The 20188-nt window shown below is 41.8% G+C and overlaps 1 protein-coding gene across 1 annotated transcript in view; it reads left to right on the top strand.

Annotated features, from left to right (window-relative positions):
* Positions 1-20188, top strand: part of CD109 (CD109 molecule) — a 123997-nt gene that overhangs the window by 80195 nt on the left and 23614 nt on the right. The window contains exons 18-27 of the mRNA XM_026654616.2: positions 295-427; positions 1206-1323; positions 3125-3238; positions 4520-4738; positions 6473-6617; positions 7500-7676; positions 10844-10925; positions 15732-15960; positions 16584-16749; positions 17545-17735. Coding sequence (XP_026510401.1) covers positions 295-427; positions 1206-1323; positions 3125-3238; positions 4520-4738; positions 6473-6617; positions 7500-7676; positions 10844-10925; positions 15732-15960; positions 16584-16749; positions 17545-17735 — 1574 coding nt within the window. The remainder of the gene's footprint in view (positions 1-294; positions 428-1205; positions 1324-3124; positions 3239-4519; positions 4739-6472; positions 6618-7499; positions 7677-10843; positions 10926-15731; positions 15961-16583; positions 16750-17544; positions 17736-20188) is intronic.

Raw genomic sequence — 20188 nt, 5'->3', positions numbered from 1 at the left:
CACAAGACCTGCTAGCCCAAGTCTGATGACCTAGCTGGGAGGTTTGCTCCTGTTTACTCCAAAATACTGTATAGACATAGAGACCTGCCAAACTTAAATTTCGTGTGCAATGCTTTTGTGTTTTTAAGTGAAAATAACAGTGCAATAACACTAAATTCAATTCAGAAATACCATGTGTACTGTTACCAAACGTCTTGTGAGTTTGTAAATAATTATACACGAAACAAGGAGCTAATTTTATTTTTTTTGCTATGTAGAGTTTTCTGCTATTTGACAATAATTTTAACTTTGTAGATGATGGGATGATACCCTACAGTGCGGATTTCGATGACTATCTAGATTCTGCAGCCGGATTTCCTGCTTTCAGTAGTCCACATGTAAGGAAACATTTCCCGGAGACTTGGCTTTGGGTTGACACCAATACTAGGTAAATGCTTAGAGGAAAACAGATTTTTACACTTACTTGCTCTGGATTTCTGACATATTTTAATTATTTTCTAGGGGCACGTTGCACTATTACATTTTAAATAGGATTCTGCATTGATCCCTATTACTATTTATATTACAGTACCACCTAGAGGCAGTAACTAAGATTGGAAGTCCACTGTGCTAGGCATTGTACAAATACATTTTAAGAGACAATCACTGCCTGAAGAGCTTACAATCTAAATAAACAACACAGAGAAAGGTTGGGGAAAGGGAAGTAGTATTATGTCCCTTATACAGATGGGTAAATGAGGCACAGGGAGATTAGATGATTTACCTCAGGTGACACTAAAGTCCGTGGTAGATGCAGAAATTAAATCCTACTTTACTGAGCCCTAGTCCAGTGTCTTAACCATGAGACCATCCAAAATTGCTAAATTGGTGGCACAATCTGACCTGTATTGTGCTTCAGTACATGATACTCATTTAACTAAGCATCAGTATCTGGAGCTTTAGGAAAACAGCTGACATCTGGAGGGTATTTCTATAGAATATACAGGGATTTATTCTCTTACAGTGAGTAATTTCTAATTCACCATTTAATTATTACTTTGGGGACTAATAAAAACATATTTACAGAAAGTTGGGAGAAGAAGAAAAGGTAAACAACAAACTTTCCTGTTAAGAATTCAGACTACATTTATGATCTATCTTAAACATTTTATTAACTGAGCATTAAATAGCACTTTTGAAATTCGGATGTGCTTTTCTATTATCAGATCCAGCAGAGACACAACAATGGAAGTTACTGTACCTGATACCATCACTTCTTGGGTAGCCAGTGCTTTTGTAATATCTGAAAACCTTGGACTTGGAATTACAACTGCTCCTGTTGAGGTAACATAGTACAATATAGTTCCAGTTTATGTTATTGGTAACACCCTAGTTTATTATTTTCAGTTTTATATTGTAACAATAATAGTAGCAACCTGATTATTTTAATAAGGAAAACAAGACTTATTAAATACAATCGCATTTTAAGCAGAGCTGCACACTGAAATCAGTGGGGAGTTCTCCTTTAAAATCTATGGTACCGTATCCCTCCTTCTACTGTATGCATAAATAACTTTAATACTGCATAATGATATACAGTGATTCTGTGCCTTTGGGTGTCTGTCTTTGTTGGAATATAAGTGCATCTGCTTGCTGCCTGCTTTCGTTTCTTTATTTCACAGCTTTAGTTCAAAAATGTTGTATTTTCAAAAATATACCTAATATAGATAATTCTTAAAAATACAAACCCCGAATTACAGCACTTTCAGAAAGCAATATATAAAGAAGAAAAAATAGATTATTAGACGAGCCCATTATTTTGCTTTCTAATATATCCTTCCCCATTGGTATGAAAATAGGGTCATGGAGAGACACGTTTTTAAATCATCCATTACTTAAGCATCCAAAACAGTTGAAAGTCATTATTTAACAGGATCCCAAATGATGGGAAAGGTCAAAGCTTTCAAACCTGGATGTCTGAAGTTAAACTTTTAAATCATTCTAGGCACCTAAGATATGAAATGCCTGTCTTTTCAAAAATGCCAAGAGCCCAGCTCCTCCCATGTGACCAGGGCTAGAGGGCATGTCTACGCTGCAGTAAAACACCTGTGGCTGGTCCGAGCCAAGACTCCAGCCTGAGCTTGAACATCTACACTGCAATTTTATAGCTCTGCAACCTGAGCCCGGGTCAGCTGACATCGGCCAGCCACAGGTGTTTTATTGCAGTGTAATAAAGAGAGTCCTCAGAAAAAGGCATTTGCTATTGTACTAAACAGTGGTTCTCAAACTTTTGTACTGGTGACCCCTTTCACATAGCAAGCCTCTGAGTGGGACCCCCCTTATAAATTAAAAACACTTGTTTATATATTTAACACCATTATAAATGCTGAAGGCAAAGCGGAGCTTGGGGTGGAGTCTGACAGCTCATGACCCCCCATGTAATAACCTCGCGACCCCTTGAGGGGTCCTGACCCGCAGTTTGAGAACCCCTGTACTAATAGTTGCTTTGGCTCATGCTTCAGTCCTATCATATTACTAGGGCTTCTGTTTTTCAGGGTTTGTTAATTTCATTTTTTGAGGCTTATTTTTAGCAATTTTTGAATTCTATGTAGATGTCTAAAAACTGGGGTTTTTCGGGGCTCTCTCTTTGTACTGTACTGAGTAATCTCTTTGTAATGTTCCCTAGTGTGCTGTTGTGTCACACTGTTTCAAACAGCACTATGTTAAAGCTCACTAGAGAATCTTTACTGTGCATCAGCAGGATCTACACAGACCAATTAATGTGAAACACGTTAGTGTGTTTTAGAAATCATGCCCCTGTAGTCCACATTACTGCTCTGCATAGACAAGCCATTAACTACAAGTAACTATTTCTGGTGTTTGTCTGGTGATTTTTGGATAAACACTGTTTTCATTTTTTTTTATTGTGTGTTTTATTGGTGTTTATTGGTTAAAACCAAAAATCAGAAACAATGCATATTACCTAATGCTAATTGTCCAGTACAAGTAACCTTGTTCTCTAATCCAGGTTTACCAATGGGAAAGTCTAATTAGAACAGATCTGAATCTAAACTGTCTGTAGCAAATTTAATAGCTAATATATGACCACAGGGGTTCACTATTGTATAATGATTTTGTTTTCCAGTTAGAAGCTTTTCAACCCTTTTTCATTTCCTTGAACCTTCCTTACTCGGTTACCAGAGGAGAGCAGTTTATTTTGGAAGTAAATATCTTTAATTATTTGAAAGAAGCAACCAAGGTAAATATAGGCAAACTCTTTTTTGTTAGTATTTTTCCCTTACCATTTTGCTATGCTCTGAAGTTTGTCAGCTCTTCTAGAGGCACTCTTTAATATATGAACTATATGCTACAGGAGTCAGGAAAATCTAGTTTCCTACATGTAAATCATTGCACCCAAATTAGTCAAATGGACTGTATATTTTTGGCTTCCTCTGAATGGGATTGGCCAGAAATAGGATACTGGGTTTGATGGTTGGATCTGGTATGACATATAATGTGTTCTTGAGCCCTTCCATTTGGTGAATGGCAGTTCCTGTGAAGTGCTGAGATCTTTAGCTCCCATCAACTTCCAGTTCTTTCTTTTTCTTCTTTGCCTCTTGTCCATGTTTTCTTGCTCTGATTCTTGGATGATGCCCAGACGTTGCAAGGCTTACACATACTATAGTGATCACATCTCCTTGAGATTCTTACAGGGCCGGTGCTAACCATTAAGGCGAACTAGGCGGTTGCCTAGGGTGCCAAGATTTGGGGGCACCAAGAAGCAGTGCCCCCAATTTTTTTTTTACAGCATTCCTCCCCAAGCGCGCGGTCGCTGCTCCACTTCTCCCGCCTACCAGGCTTGCAGCGCCAATCAGCTGTTTGGCGCCGCAAGCGTGGGAGGAGAATTAGAGCGGGGGCGGCGTGCTCGGGGAGAAGGCGGAGCAGAGGTGAGCTGGGGTGAGGAGGTGCCGCATGGCTCCCCGGGCCGGGGCGGTGGGGAGCTACCGCGGGGGTGCCTCAGGGCGGGGGGGCAGGCGGGGTAGCTGCCGCAGGGGCCCCTACCTCAGCTCACCCCTGCTACGCCCCCTCCCCGAGCACGCCGTCGCTGCTCCACTTCTCCCGCCTCCCAGGCTTGTGGCGCCAATCAGCTGTTTGGCGCCACAAGCCACGGAGGGGAGGAGAATTAGAGTAGGGGCGGCGTGCTCGGGGAAGAGGCGGAACAGAGGTGAGCTGGGTTGGGGAGCTGCTGCACAGCTCCCCGGGGGGGGGGGGGGGGGGGCCTCGGGGGGGGGGGGCGCCGGGGGGGGGGGGGGGGGGGGGGGAGCTGCCGCAGGGCTGAGGGGGGGCAAGGTGGAAGTTTCGCCTACGGCACGAAACTTCCTTGCATCAGCCCTGGATTCTTAATGTTTCTTCAGTGAGTAGATGGTACAACTGAAACATATTTTTAAATACACTCAGAAAATGACAGTTTATAAAAAGGGAGTTCCTAAGATTAACACCCTTTTTCCAGTTAAAAATATTAATTGCAATCTTTTTATAGGTTATGGTGACTCTTGACCTCAGTGACACATTTGAAATTCTTATCACATCCAATGAAATAAATGCTACAGGAAACCAGCAATCTGTATTGGTACCAAGTGAAGATGCAAAGACTGTTAATTTCCCAATCAAACCAAAACAGCTGGGAGAGATTTCTATTAAAGTGACAGCAATATCACCCACTGCTTCTGATGCCATCCTCCAGAAAGTTTTAGTGAAGGTAAATATTCAAAGGCGTAGGTCATTTCAAGCATTCAGAGATGGTATCCTCTTAAAAAAGAGAATGTTGTGAAAAGGCAAACCAAAGGCATATTTATTTATTTGTGTTTTGACCTGAAGCTTTCAGAATGGGTGAATGTTAGCGGAAAGTTTATCTTTTAAAGAACTCCTTCCTTAACATGTTTTAGACTGCCTTTTAAGAAATATAAACAAAAAAATAGCTAAATTTTACAAACCCTTGATCGTGTGACTGGATGAACATGGGTGAGGATGGGTTTTCAGGACTGGGTCCATGGATGCTACAACTATATTATAATCCAGCCAAAGAAGTAAAATAATATTGTTGTGAGAAAAAGTTTAATGGGTTTAACTGCACAGTTGACTTTATTTCAACAGAGCTTTAACATGACAAATTCTGCATTGTAGGAGTGGGAGAAAGTTAGGGTGACCGGACAGCAAATGTGAAAAATTGGGACGGGGGGGTAGGGGTAATAGGAGCCTATATAAGAAAAAGACCCAAAAATCGGGACTGTCCCTATAAAATTGGGACATCTGGTCACCCTAGAGAAAGTTAGCCAAAAAGTTATTCGTAAATAAAATAAAGAAACTAAAATTACCATCCAAATTCTATGTGTTTTACACCAGTGTGACCCTATTTAAGTTAGGTATAAGGGCCCAATCCTATATCATTTGCTCAAACAAGTTATTTTCACTCGCAAGAGTAGTCCCTTTAAATTCAGTGCAATTTAGTATGGGTTCATGCTTGGACTCTAAGGGTGAAATTTACCGCTATGTAGAGGACAAACATATCATCCTCTAAGCAGACTTGTGCTGGCACTGTCTAAGGATATGTCTACATTGCAGCTGGGAGCCAGCCTCACAGCCCAGATAGACAGACTTATGCTAGCTCAAGCAGACTCGCATGCTAAAAATAGCAGTGTGGATGTTCCAGTACGGGCAGTGGCTGGAACTAGCCACCTGAGTCCAGGCCTGCCTGATCCCCTGGGTCTAAGCTCAGGTCTCTAGCCTGTGACACCAGTCATGCTGCAACATGCACATTGCCACCTCACAATCCTTAATGTATTTATCCTCACAACACCCTGAGAAGTAGGGAAGTACTATTATCCCCATTTTACAGGTGGGGAACTGAGGCACAGAGAGGCTAGACAACTTGCCCAGGGTCACACAGGAAGTCTGTAGTGGAGTAAGGACTTGAACCTGCATTTGTGGCCATCTCCCTAACCACTGAATCATCCCCTTCCTTCCTCCCACCACTTTGTCCTCTGCACAGGGTGAATTTCCCCCTGAGAGCAAAATTTCATTCTTTGAGCATTACAGTGTTGCATTTGTGTGAAAGAACACACCTTTGTCCTAGAATGCTCTGCTCCATGGTCCTGATCCAAAACCCATTGAAGTCAGTGGAAAGATTCTCACAGACTTTAGTGGACTTTGTATCAGGCTCTGTATATTATTGTTTGTTATTAACAATTCATCTTGATAAGCCATTACTACAGGTGGAAGTGCCTGCTGTTTTTAAGAAACACATACATGTGCATCAGCTCAGATGAGTCAATACTCTACTTCTTGCTGTGTTAGCAAGTAGCAGAAAACATTTGTTAGCAGCAGTTTAGATCTCACGATCCGACAAATACTTTTGTACTAGCACAAAGAGAAATCTAAAGACAGCACATAAAGTTTTGGAGATTAAAGTGATCCTTTTTGTTTATTTTGATAGGCTGAGGGACTGGAACAGTCTTATTCACAGACACGTCTTTTAGATTTGACTGGGAATAACCCACCAACTGTATCAGAAACTGTGGATTTCACCTTCCCTCCTGATGTAGTAAGTGGCAGTGAAAGAGTACAAGTCACTGTTATTGGTAAGGATTATTTTATCCTATTTACACCTTCATTTATTTTCTGGCAACCTGTCTTACTCTGTTGCAGACTGTAAATATAAAACTGTCTGCTGGGCTTGTGTTGGATTTACATTCAACTCACATAGCTTCCCAGATATGGTATGGTGTGACACTGTCATTACAACTGCTTTTGAGAAGCCAGTCTACCCAATTCCCCTACAGAACTAGCAGAGGGGTTCTCCATATAGCAGAGTTCTTCCTTTGGCCCAGGTCTGCTCTCCTGCCTCACATGGTTAATCTCACTGAAATCAGTGTGGAGGTCAGTGTGAGTAAAGTGAACAAGATTTGGTCCCAGGTGGTTGCTGATTTGTGGTTTTAATGACACTGTGTTTATACTCATATTGGCTTAATTGTAATGTTAGACTGTTGGGATGGATACTGCCCTGATTAACGCCCAAAGTCCTCTCCCATCATCCACTGGGCTAAGAATGAGGTTTCTATGGAGCCTGTTTAAGACAGAGGAATTTGAACCTTACTTGGATATTATGGTAGTTAGTGTTTTCGTCATGTAGGGGGTCTCTTTCATATGGTTAGAGATTCAGCCTTTAATAAGGAAGCTCTAGGCCAGTATAATTCTGGAACAGAAATTGCAAATGTGTACAATTAATGAAACATGGCCCGGGGTGGGAGGTTCTATTTTGTTTTTGAAAACGGTGACTGCTGAGCAGTTTGAAATCTTAGAATAAGTCCCTGGGCAGATAGGTGAGTGGGCAGTGTGCAGATGAAATGGCTAAAGGGACATGAAAAATGCAACATATCACATGCTTCCACAGTATAAGTAACCCCACCCTCTATGTGGTATGCATACATTTATATGCACTGAACTTTAATTTTATCTTTCAGGTGATATTCTTGGGCCTTCTATCAATGGCTTGGAATCACTGATTAAGATGCCTTATGGCTGTGGTGAACAGAACATGATAAATTTTGCTCCTAATATTTATGTTTTGGAATACCTGACTAACACAAGGCAATTGAAGGAAGATATTAAACTGAAGGCTACATCATTTATGAGAGAAGGTCTGTAAACTTTCAGGGAAGATCCTAGATTTAAAAAAATATCATACTGGTAGAAAATACTTTATTTGTGGCCCTGCATTTGGAATTTGATTCACCATTCTTTTGATGATGTGTGAGCTAGACGAGGAGCCCACTTATTTGTAGCTGTGCTGGTTCCCCAGGGCTGACAGTACTAAAAAGTCAGATAATTTTACATTTGTCCCTAAAGTAAGATCTGCTGAGTATGAAGATGCCATTTGTGTATAGTACCTTTCCAGGGTAAAATTGCCCTGTAAAAGGTGATCCATATAATCATTTTTGGAGCTGGTTATCTCTTGCCAATAAAACAGCATAAGTCTGAGTATTTCTAACTGCTCCTTGCATCATAAAGGGTTGCAAGTTAGTTAGAAAACACAGATTAATCCCTGATAGAACTCCTTTGACTACAGTAGATACCAGGTCTAAATTTGACCTAGCTTCCTAGACTGATCTCCCACTAGAGGGAGAAATAATCCTGTGAATAGAAATATTCTCAATGGTGTAGTTTCCAGGAGTTCTTCTTGGCTTGATGATTAGACTTTGGTCACCCCAGAGCTACACAGTAGAGCTTGTCAGAAGTTTTCTTTCCTGCAGAAAGTTTAGATAAAGACAGTCTTGTGTTTGTTTTTTGTTTTCAGCAAAATTTTTCATGTGTTTTTTTTTTAATTGAAAACTGAAAAATTTTAGCTGAAAACCAATAATTTTAATTTGGAAATGCTACTGCAGTGAAAGTTGTACTCTGGGTGCCTCATGCCCCCATTCTGCTCTATGGCTCAGGCTACAACTCCTAGGATGCACCACAGTGTCCTCGCTTGTTTAGCCACTGTAATGCGTCATGGGAGATGTGGTCTGCCTGGGGAACCTGGCCTATAGAGGATAATGGGGGCATGAGGTACTACAACTCCCTTAAGGCATCATGGTGGCATTTCCAAATGTAATTTTGTTTGTTTGTTTTTGGCCGAAATTCTGTGGTTTTCCAGTGTTCGATTTTTCGATGAAAAAGTTGAAAGTTTTCCATGGAAAGTACACTTTTCACAATACATTTTGTTTTCTTAAAAACCCAATTTTCTGTCAAACAAAAGTTGGACTGAAAATTTTCAACCAGCCCTACTACATAGTTTGGTTGCAAAATAAGAGGGGGAAGAGGGAGAAAAGAGAGAGAGCTGTTATTTTAACACCTATTCTCAAGTTCGTAAGCAATTTCCTGAAGTGCTCTTAAAAAAAAACAACCCAGAAAAAGGCACTGTTATAGTGGAATAAGAGTGTTCACAGAGAGGGTTAAGAGAAAAGGAGGCACTGCTATATCCATTTTACAGATGGGAGAAAGGAGGTTAAATGATTTCCTGAAGGTCATACACTAAGTCAGTGGGCAGGTAGTGATCAAAAACACAGCAGTAATGTTTAAATAATCTGTTAGATTGTAGAACTCCACTGGAGAAAATGCAGTATTCCATAAGGGTAGTTTTATTTTCTGGTTATTAAAATTGTGTTGTCAATATTATAGTTTACTAACCATATCATACTTGGCTAGCTCACCAAGCATGTATTCAAGCTGATGGACATATCCCAATGGAACTAATATATGTATCCAGATCTCTGTATACAATATACATTGTCACGGTGCCATTGAAAGAACTGTGCCAGTCCATTGTATTCTTTGCAAAACCCTGGAAGATATTTGCAGCAGTGACAATAACATTTTTTCATTAATTCAACATATTTTTATTAATCTTACTGTGCAATAAATATTATTATTGATATGGCTATACAGACAGCCAGGATGGGGTTTTGCATAGTGTTCCTAGCATGTGGAATCTAGACAAAAGGTTTCAGAGACATTAAAGAGTCAGTGGAGAAGCAAAACAGTTCAACTAAAAGACTCATTCCATTTTTAAAAATCTATGTAAATTGATTTTGCATTGCAGTTAAAATATGAAGAAAAGGATGTTGTACTGCTATTAGTGGTTGTGATGGGACACTAAACTCAGTAAGTGGTTGATATCAAACTATACCTGAGTTTTTATTAAAGATACATATTATCAACAAAAAGACATACATATGTCAAACACCAGGAAATATCTTGGAAAACCTAGGGATGTCTTTCAATCAGAGCCTTCCTCTAAAACAGCAGTTCTCAACCAGGGGTCTGGGGCCGTCTGGGGGGCCGCGAGCAGATTTCACGGGGTCTGCCAAGCAGGACCGCATTAGACTCAATGAGGCCCAGGGCAGAAAGCCTAACCTCCCCGCCCTGGTCTGAAGCGCGAGGCTCTGAGTCCCTCCACTTGGGGCTGAAGCCAAAGCCTGAACAGCTTAGCTTTGCAGGGCCCCCTGGGTGTAGGGCCCTGGGCAACTGCCCTGCTTGCTACCCCCTAACGCTGGCCCTGACTTTTATATGCAGAAAAACAGTTGTTGTGGCCCAGGTGAGCCGTAGAGATTTTATAGCATGTTGCGGGGGCCTCGGAAAGAAAAAGGTTGAGAACCCCTGCTCTAAAGCACTTCTCTTCATGGCTGGCTGGTCACCGCTGAACCTCCTCATTGTAGGGCCACCCTTGCAGAGGAACTTTCTCCAGCATGCTTTTCTGACGGGTAGCTGGTCCTTTACATTTGGCAGAGACGAGCAGCTGCAGCTCTAACGTAGCTATTTGGCAGCTGTGACTACTTTTTGCTGCACCTTCTGCCTTTCTAGCTGATAAGTATTTTCCTTTCTGCTTTTCTTTTTTCCTATTATTCAGAAGATGGTACATCTCACTGTGCCTTGAATTCATTCTTAGGCTTAGGTACTGCAGCAGTGGAGTTATGTGAAAATGTACAGTTGTGTACCAATCTGACGTCCCTTGATGACAGGTGGATTAAAGATGGAGTGGGAGCCATGCACCTCAGTTTCCATAAACAGATCCTTCATGTTACTGCAACCTAGTTGTTTGTGGGTTTTTTGTATTCTCTCACTCATATTTACTCCTGCACATTTGGCAGAAATATTTTGAAACATGAGATTTAAAATCTCCACAAATATATTCTGCTGGAGCAATCTGACTTCTCTTTCTCCACTGTCTGAAAGCTCCTTTCCCGAAGTCCCCAGAAAGAAATTCCAGTATGAATCTACTCAAGAGTAATTTATACAATACCTGTCTTTGCTTTGGTCTCTTCAGGCTACCAAAGAGAGCTTCTCTACCAAAGGGATGATGGCTCTTTCAGTGCCTTTGGAAACAGTGACTCCTCTGGGAGCACATGGTAAGTAATTTTGCCAGAAAAAGAAAATACTCAGTTTGGAATTTTGTCAAATATTTGCATATTTCATTGGGACTAAAACATTTGTCAAACTGGTAAAAATGCCCAGATATGGCTGCAGTCTGGTTTTCGGTATGTCTTTAGGCCAACTTGTAAGATTCTCTAAGAGACAAGGTGGGTGAGGGAATATCTTTTATTGGTGAAAGAGACAAACTTTCAAGTTTACACAGAATTTAGTGTCTTTTTAGCTTAGACGATCTAAGGCCATTATTAGGACAGAGTTTTTTAGCTTCACAAAAGATGAGTAGTGAGTCACTTTCATCAGAGGATTTGTTGATTGAAATGCTTGGAGGTCATTCTTCTATCTCAGAGAATAGCTCACTAGAACAGAAAGCATTTTATAATGGAACCAATGAAGTACACTGCACATTTGACTGCTAGACACAACACAAAGGGTGAAATTTTGTGCTGTGAAACCCACAGTCTCCTCGGCCTTTAAGCCACCATTGCGTCCTCTCAATTCCAGGCTGCTTTGGGGCCGGAGTAACCCCCAGCATAATTTAGGGAGCTGTTTTAAATTATGGCAGACCTGACTGGACTGACACTGAGGAGCTTCTTGGTAATCACAGCTGTTCAGAATGGCTGTAATGCTCTGTGCCATAGTGCCACCCTCTTCCCTTCCCAATATGTGCCATACTCCAGGGCCATGGTTCTCAACCTATTTATCATTGTGGGCCACCATGTGGGGCGGCCAGGCACCTGGGAACCCAGACCCTGCTGCACGGTCTGGTGGCCATTAGCACACATCTGAGCCGCAGCTGTGTGCTAACTGGGATACACGTGATCCGTGGCCCGCATGTTGAGAACCGCTGCTCCAGGGCTTGTGAGGGGCACTGCAGCCTGTTGCTGTCCTTCACAGTGCCTTTGCTTGGGGGGGAGGAGGTTCAGCCCAGCAGGCTGAAGTGCTTTTAGGATCCCTGTTTGCTCCTGCAGCAGTGTATGAGGACTGGAGCAGGAGGGAGAATCCCTCTCAAAGTCTTGTGGTATTAAAGATAATTTCATGCTATTACAAAAAATAGGGATAGCTCTGAGCATTGTTCTGTCCATGCTCAGCAAATAAATCGTAGCTGTGCTGTTGAGTGACTCATCAGCCTTGAAGCTGTTCAGATACATTTAGGATTATTTGTCAAAGTTCTGAACATCTTTTAAATCTTTCTTTACTGAAGGCCCATGGGATGAACAGTCTCTCTGAGGGTGAAATTAGACCCTGCACAGAGGGCCAGCACAGGGGCTATGCCCCACTCTGAACAGGTCCCCCTGTCAGCTCCTGGAGACCCCAGCTGGTAAGCCCTCTGGGCAAACCAAACAGCACACACAGTTCACCAGGGTACCTTCACCAAGTATCTTTATTATTGTCTTCTGTCTTGTGTTCCAGGTCCCACCAACATAGCAGCAGTTCCAGCTCCCTGGCTCAGCCTTTTATACTACTTGCCTTCTCCCAGCTCTCCAGCCAGTGAACTAATTACCGCATTTGCTCACCAGGCTCTCTATATGTGCAAATGATTCCTTCTCCACCTTCCAAACCTGCTCCTACTCTAATTACACCAGCGGTTGTTATAAGTGACCCGGGTGCTAGCTTCTAAAAGTTCTCTTTATAGCTGCTAATGGCACCATGTCACACACTTCCCCCTTTATTTCTCCTAGCTTAGTTAGGGCCCCCTTTTCCAGTGGTGATCAGTTTTCTCCTTGACATATTTGATCTTACTTATAGGGGTGATTGCCTCTGCCTCATTGCTTCTGGAGTTCTCTTAGTCTGACTTTCTGTGGGCCAGCTGTGAGGATTCTCCATCCACAGAATAAGAACTCCTTAGCTGGGGGTGTACCTCACAATTCCATTTCATCCCACAGGTCATCGCAACAGCGATGAACCCACAGACTTTGGCCCTGGATCTGTCCCATCCTTTGTAGAGCATTCTCAGTCATCCTTCCCCACCAGGACCCCACTGTCTGATGGCCTCTCCTCCCCCTTAGCTGTTAAACTGTCAGGGATCTTCCCTTTCTCTGGGGTACATTGGATTCACCTCCCACTCTTTCTTCGGGTTGTCCTTGTACAGGTGAGCCCTGCTCCTCCATCCCCTTTTCCTGCTTCTCCTCTACTCCAATATTTCCTACCTCAATCCCATTTTCTTGGCTTGTTGGTTCCCATCTAGGATTTACTCTTATCCACCCTTGTGGGCCTGGGGTCCCCTTTTTCCTACCATCCAATGAGGTTCCTTCCCCTGGGCCTTTCTTCTCCTACCTAAAGGGAATGGGTTCCAATCCATCCCTAGGACCACAGGATGGGGCAAAGTTCCTCCTACTCTGACCCTTTTCCATCAGAACTTCCCATGTACCTCTAATGGGACTAGCACCACCAGATACGTTTTTTTCTCCTCATGTGTGCACTCTATGCCTAGAGCATCCCCCACCCGAACCCACTGTGATTTAACTAGCCTGCTCTGCAGGAGCAAGCAATCGGCTGCCAAATCAATAATACCCATCTCTGGTCTTTGGCTAACTCTTACAGGAATTGTTTTTACTCCCTTCTGAGAGCTTCAGATCCCAGTCCAGTTGCAATATTCCTCCATTTCAAATACGGGCAGTCCTTTTCTGTCTCATTGGCAGCAGGTGATATCCTGGCTGGCTGAAATGGCCTTCCTTTCATCCTGTCTTGCACCTGCAGGTCTTACTGCTAAGCAATCTCACATTATTACCCCCTTCTCCCACTTGTGTTGGACATGCCGCTTTTAAAAAAAAAAAATCTGCTTCAACCTGGCTGGTTTTACTGCTGCCTCCATTGTCTCTGGTTGGTGTCTCCTCACCCAGACTTGAGTGGTACCCGGGAGGTTCTGCAAAAACTGCTCAAATATCACACCTCCATTACCACTTCCACATCTTTCCCCCTTGGCCTTCTGCGTGACTGTTCTGGGCCCTACCTCAACAGTCCAGCTGGCCATCCTAAATTTCTGTCTGTATCTTTTGGCTGACAAGCCTACCTGATCCTGCATAGCAGCTTTTAATACCTCATAATTCTTGGCCTGCTCTTTGCTCAATGCCATATAAGTGGCTTGGGCTTCTCCTGCCAGATAAGGTGCTAAACTGTAGGCCCCTAATCCTTTATCCTAGCCACACCATTAGCAGTTCTTTCAAAAGTCAGTAAGACTGCATCAGGATTATCCTTGGGGCCCATTTTACAGTGTCCCAGCCCCCTGACTTCCATGCCTTGTGGCAGGACTTGTCACAGTTTGTGCTAACTGCTGCTATACCTGAAACACTCACTGTTGCTCCACCTGCCATCCCAGCAGAGCTTGTTGCTTTGTCTGCTGAAATGCCTACAGCATCTTCGGCTTCTCCTTTTTTTGCTCAGTCACAACATTAGCACCTCCATTTTCCCCCCAGATTCAGCCTATTCTCACATAGGCTGCCTCTCAACCTTCCTGGCTCTGGCTGACCAGCAGATCCCAGACAAGCCCCTGCTTGTAAACAGGTGCCCCCTTCAGCACTTGGAAGCACTGGCTGGTAACCCATCTGAACAAACCAAAGAGCACACACAGTCCACCAGATATTTTTTTATTTATTTATTTATTTATTTTTTTAATTGTTTTTCTGCCTTATGCTCCAGGTATACCACCACCAGAGCCTCCCCCCATCCTGCTCCATGGCTCAGCCTTTTATACTGCTTGCCTTCTTCTCCAAGCTATCCATCTGGGGAGCTAAATACCTCATTAGCTCATCAGGTTCTCTACAGGTGTGAGTGATCCCTTCTCTCCTACCAAACCCACTCCTGCTCTAACCACACCTGTACCCTGCGTGCTCTAAGTGATGAGGGTGCTGGCTTCCAAATGCTCTCTTGATAGCTGCTAACAGCAACCTATCCCATCCACTTAGATCCCAGTTATCTCTTGAGGTCTTAAATGGGATTGAAGTGGTACATAGGCCTTGTTCTAGCCCTCTTCAAGGGACTGAATTTCCTCTTGAAGTGCTCGGATACTAAGATGATGGGCTCTGTAAAAGTACCTTGATAGATGAGCTGCATGAAGCAGTCACTATCAGTCTAACTCATCTAAATAAGAATGATTTAAATTACTGGCCTGATCCAAAACTCCCTGAAGTCAGTCAGTCTTTTTACTGATTTCAGTGAGCTTTGGATCAGGCTTAATATTGATAGAATGGAGAAAATAAAATTATCTGCATGGTGCTATCAAGATTGTGAACCTTGGTACATAAATAGTGCAGTATCAGGATGTACATATGGCATAAGAAGAGGTCAATGAAAAGTTTCAAAATGTTCACAGTTAAGCCACAGAGGGTTGTTCTGATGTTATGATTCTGTGGGAAGGATGTCTTGTTAAAATCACATTTATTGCTGTTCTACTTCATATAATATAGTTATAAAGTTCCTTGACAAACTTAGGCCCCAATCCTGCAAACATGTACACACGTTTAATTTATGAGCAACAGCTGACTAAAGGTTACCATGTGATGGCAGAATTGGAGCCTCTAATATGTATTTAGTTTTGAAATGCTGAAGAGATAAAGAAAGTGTTGTTTTATGGCCAGGAAAAATAACTATATTTCTTTGCTGATGAGTGGTTCTTAGCTGTTTCTTGCCGATTAATGCTCACTCTTCAGGGTATGTGTCTTCTTCTGTATTTGGAAAGTGTTTAGCACACTTAGGGCACTACAGCAGTCTGAATAATAAAACATGTTTAATAGAAGAAGCTGTAATATATAATTAATTCTTTGTATTTGGTTAACCTTTCCCCCAAGGTTATCAGCTTTTGTATTACGATGTTTCCTGCAAGCTCGTCCATTCATAGATATTGATCCATACGTACTGAAGAAAACAGCTGATTGGATTGTCAAATATCAGAAACCTAATGGTGAATTCTGGGAACCTGGAAGAGTGATACACAGTGAACTTCAAGGAGGCAGTAGTAGTCCAATCACTCTCACAGCTTACATTATGACAACTCTATTTGGGTACCAAAATGATGAGGTATTAGAATACTTTGGTATTGTTTGTAGTTAATAAAATACCTCCTAAGCTATCACAGTAATTCTTAGTCATTTTGCAGTTTTTAAAGAAATTGAGGGATGTCATAACAAGGACAACAACACATGATTTGGTTAAACTTTGCTACACTTCGGCCTGATGGCATCCTTCCTGTCTACTGGTAGTAAGGAGTTGTGTTAAAACTGTGGAACATCCAGTCTCAGTGGACCTTTCCAAAAACTTAACTAAGTTGGAGGGAAAAGAGGCAAATATATCATAGTTGAGGCCCCAGACCCTGCACAGCAGATAAGCATGTGCTTAACTTTAAGGGTGTGAGCAGTCCCATTGACTTCAACAGGAGGGCTCACATGTTTCAAATTAAGTAAGTGCTTTGTTGGCTGAGGCCTTAATGCCTCTAGTGGTCATGTCTGTGACCCTGAAAGAGATTTTCTATATTTTCTTTTATATTAAAAAAATGTTATTTCTCTTCCTTAATACATATTTCTTATAAATTCTAATATTGCAATGTAATGTTGCTGTTGCCTACATTCATTCTTTTGTGAACCGCTTTTTTAAATTCATGGTAGTATTAAATTAACATCTTTCAATACAATCTTTATTCCCAGAATGCCCTTGCTGTAGCAAATGCTGTAAACTTCTTGGAAACTAAATTAGAAGAAGGAATTTCAGATAATTATACACTGACACTTGTGACATATGCATTGTCATTGGCAAAGAGAATAAAAGCAAAAGAAGCCCTGGATGTACTAAACCAGAGATCAGAGCAGCAAGGTACTGTAAGAAGCTCTTTATGCAGTAGTATGAATGGATTTTCTTCCAACTTAAAAAAAAGAAAGCACTGTTTGGCTGCATACAGACATAGGTTGTTAGTGCAGTATAGGGATCTATTTAGAATAAAATACAACCCTAAAGGGCAATAATCCTGATGAAAACTATATGCAACTGAATAGAGTTTGTTATGAAGGTGAGGTTTCAGCCTTAATGACAGTGTTCACTAGTGTGCAGTGTGATTATATTATTGCAAAACATGAGCTTGCTGCCTTCCCACCTTGTTATGAGTGCCCGTCAGATCTTGCTAGCTAAACAGGGTCAGACCAGGTGAATTATTCTGATGATAAGCCTCACTGTTGACATGTTGATGAGCCTGGCCCAGCAAATTCTTACTACCAAGTGTAATGCTTACTACTACGATGAGTCCCATTCACTTCAGTGGGATTCTTTCTGGTACTAAGCACTATGCCTCTTTAGTAAGTGTTCTCTGAATTGGGTCCTTCTATAATTATACGTAAAGGGCTGATCCAAAATCCCTTGAAGTCAGTAGGAGTCATTGTGTGGACTCTGGTGGGTTTTGTATCTGGTGTTCAGCCCCAGTTCAGTAAAGTGTTTAAACACATGACCAAGTCCATCTCTAACCAGCCAAGCATTTAAGCACAAGCTTAATTTGAACCATGTTCTGAAGTGCCTTGCTGTATCCTATAGGTAAACATAAATAGGCAGGTTTTTCCTCAACTATTGAGCATTTATTCATGGCTTCGGCTCTGACATCAGTGATGATCTCTTTTCCAGGAGACATTCGATTCTGGACGTCTCCAGCCCCTCAACTGTCTGACTCATGGCAGCCACGCTCCGTAGACATTGAACTTGCAGCTTATGCTCTGCTCTCTCACTTTCAGCAAGATAGATTATCCGAGGGGATCCCTATTATGAAATGGTTAAGTCAGCAAAGAAACCATCTTGGAGGTTATTCGTCGACTCAGGTCAGACAGTCATCTTTAGAAGCTTTGTTGATGCTTTGCTATACATAAATGTACTTTCCTAATATACACGTCAGCCCACATGTTTAAAGGTGTTTAGGTGTTGCTGCATTCAGCATTTTAATGCTTAAGTCTGATTTTCAAAAGTGATTTAGGCACTTAGGATCCTAAATGCCATTGATGGCCAATGGGATTTAGACTGAAGTGCCTAAATCACTTTTGAAAATGAGTTTTAGGCTCCGCGGGCACTGCAACGTGAGAGTGGCAACATCTAAATACCTTTAAACATCTGGGCCTTCACTTTTAATTTTTTTAAACGTTTCTATAGCATATATTGATTGTTTCTTATTCTGTAACAAATAGTTCTCATTAAGCACACGCTTAAAGTCTCTGCTGGATGAGGTCTATACATTTTCTCTAATAAACATATTAAACAAAGAAAAAGAAGAGCAGTTCAAATATTTTTAAAGGGAAAATATTAAAAAGAAAGCAACAAGAACTGAAATTAAGGGGAGGAAGTGATATTTTCAGCTAAAAAAAATTTCTCACCTGCATTTATATATCTTTCCTATTGAGGATGATATTGAAACAAAATCCATTATTTTATTAAATGATTGCATATTGTGCTGCATTCTGCATCTCACACCATATCTGCACCCTATTTTGTTGGTAACATCTTTGCGATCTCTCTTTTTTGGTCTTTGTAGTATTTCCCTATTTCACAGGGTTGTTGTGAGGCTGAACTCAGTTAAAGTGTTTGGGACCCTCAGATGGAAGATGTTCTCTAAATGCAAGAGGTCATTATTAGGCCAGGTCACCCCTCCTGCTGAGAAAGCCACAGAGGAGAGTTGGGGGGAGGTGTGGGAGAGCCCATGGAGGCTCCCCTTCCAGGGTTTCCTCTGTATTCCTCTTAGGGATAGAGGTGAGAATTGCCCACTGTACGGTGAGAAGGGGCTGGCCCTTGAATGTTGCTGCTATCAGGAGATCCAAGGGATGCACAGGGCCATGCATATAGCGTCCCTGCACTGTCTCTGACCTGGTTCTGAGGACTGTTGTGCCCCTCCTTTAAGCTCCGTGGCAGTGTGATTCTGCCTGTGGCTGCCCCAGCACATACCTGAAAATAGGGGTTCCCAGCATGGAGATGCTGCAGAAAAGTATGGCATCCAGTGGCTTTTGCTGTCCTGCAGATTCCCCAAGGTTTGTGGGGAGAATGATGAATGTCTACCCTGGCCTTGCTCCTGACGCTTCCTCCCTTGGTCTTCCCCTCTCTGTGTGTGGGACCCTGGACCCTTGGACAGGGTATCTGTGGAAACAGGCCAGAGGAGATGGTGCCGGGTAATCAGCTGACCCTACCTTCCGCACTGGTAGGGCTCACTTTATGTATAAATCAATGTGACATGGTCTGGCCCTTTATTGTTTTTATTAATTACTAGCAACAATAAGGGACATTTCACACTAGTGCAACTGCCAAACTCTCTTTGAAAATTGTTACTGTTTTTGGAGTCAATGAATAGTCATGAAGAATAGCCAGTTGTCATTGTCAAATTACAGTTGTTCTTAACTGCATCTGTAGTACATCCCCAGTATTGGCAGAATTTCTGAATGCCCAGTAAATATGAAAGATCTTCGGTACCTCCAGCAGGTATCCATTTTATTGAGACCACATTACCCAAGTTGTGTTGGCATCCAACAGGATCTATATAGTACTTGAGAATGCATTAGTTTAAGCTAGCTGTTTATTGTAAGATGTGGTCTCAGTCAAGTACAATGTCTTATCTCATTCTCACTGCCTTTTTCCAAGGTTCATATTCAATTCAATTTTTCAAATGTCGACAGTAATCTGACAAAAAGAACAGGAGTACTTGTGGCACCTTAGAGACTAACAAATTTATTAGAGCATAAGCTTTCGTGGGCTACAACCCACTTCTTCGGATGTAATCTGACAGATATTAGTTCTGTTAAATGAAGAATAAATTTGTGAAACCAGTACAGTTTCCCACAGATTCCAGGATGTTCTTCGTAACACATTACTTCTATTATTATTAATTGAAAGACCGATTAAAGCAATATCTCAGTTGCAAATAGCTTTCAGATTGTTTTCCAGATGGTATTTTTATTTTGGAGTTTGAAAATCTAGCAGCATGTCATTGTAGTACCATCATGGTAAAGCTCACCAATGAATTTAATCCATCCCTTTATCCACTGTTTCTCACAATAAAGGTTAGATTCATCTATTTTAATTTTGACATTTCTCCAAAGAAAATAATGTCTTTATAGCTTGCTCTTATTTAATTTTTGTGTGTGACCCCAAAGCATCTTTGTTACATTTAAAGAGTGAATTATTTTATATTAGCTAGAGCATTTCCCTGACTTGTAAGAGATTTCCATATTGGAGAGTTTGTGTCATTATCAAACATTGAGGTTAGACAGCTGTTGGCTGTCTGTGTCATACTTTT

The sequence above is a fragment of the Terrapene carolina genome, unplaced genomic scaffold (assembly GCF_002925995.2).
Source record: "Terrapene carolina triunguis isolate 2854851 unplaced genomic scaffold, T_m_triunguis-2.0 Scaffold42, whole genome shotgun sequence".
NCBI lineage: Eukaryota > Metazoa > Chordata > Testudines > Emydidae > Terrapene > Terrapene triunguis.
This window is presented reverse-complemented; position numbering and strand designations above follow the sequence as displayed.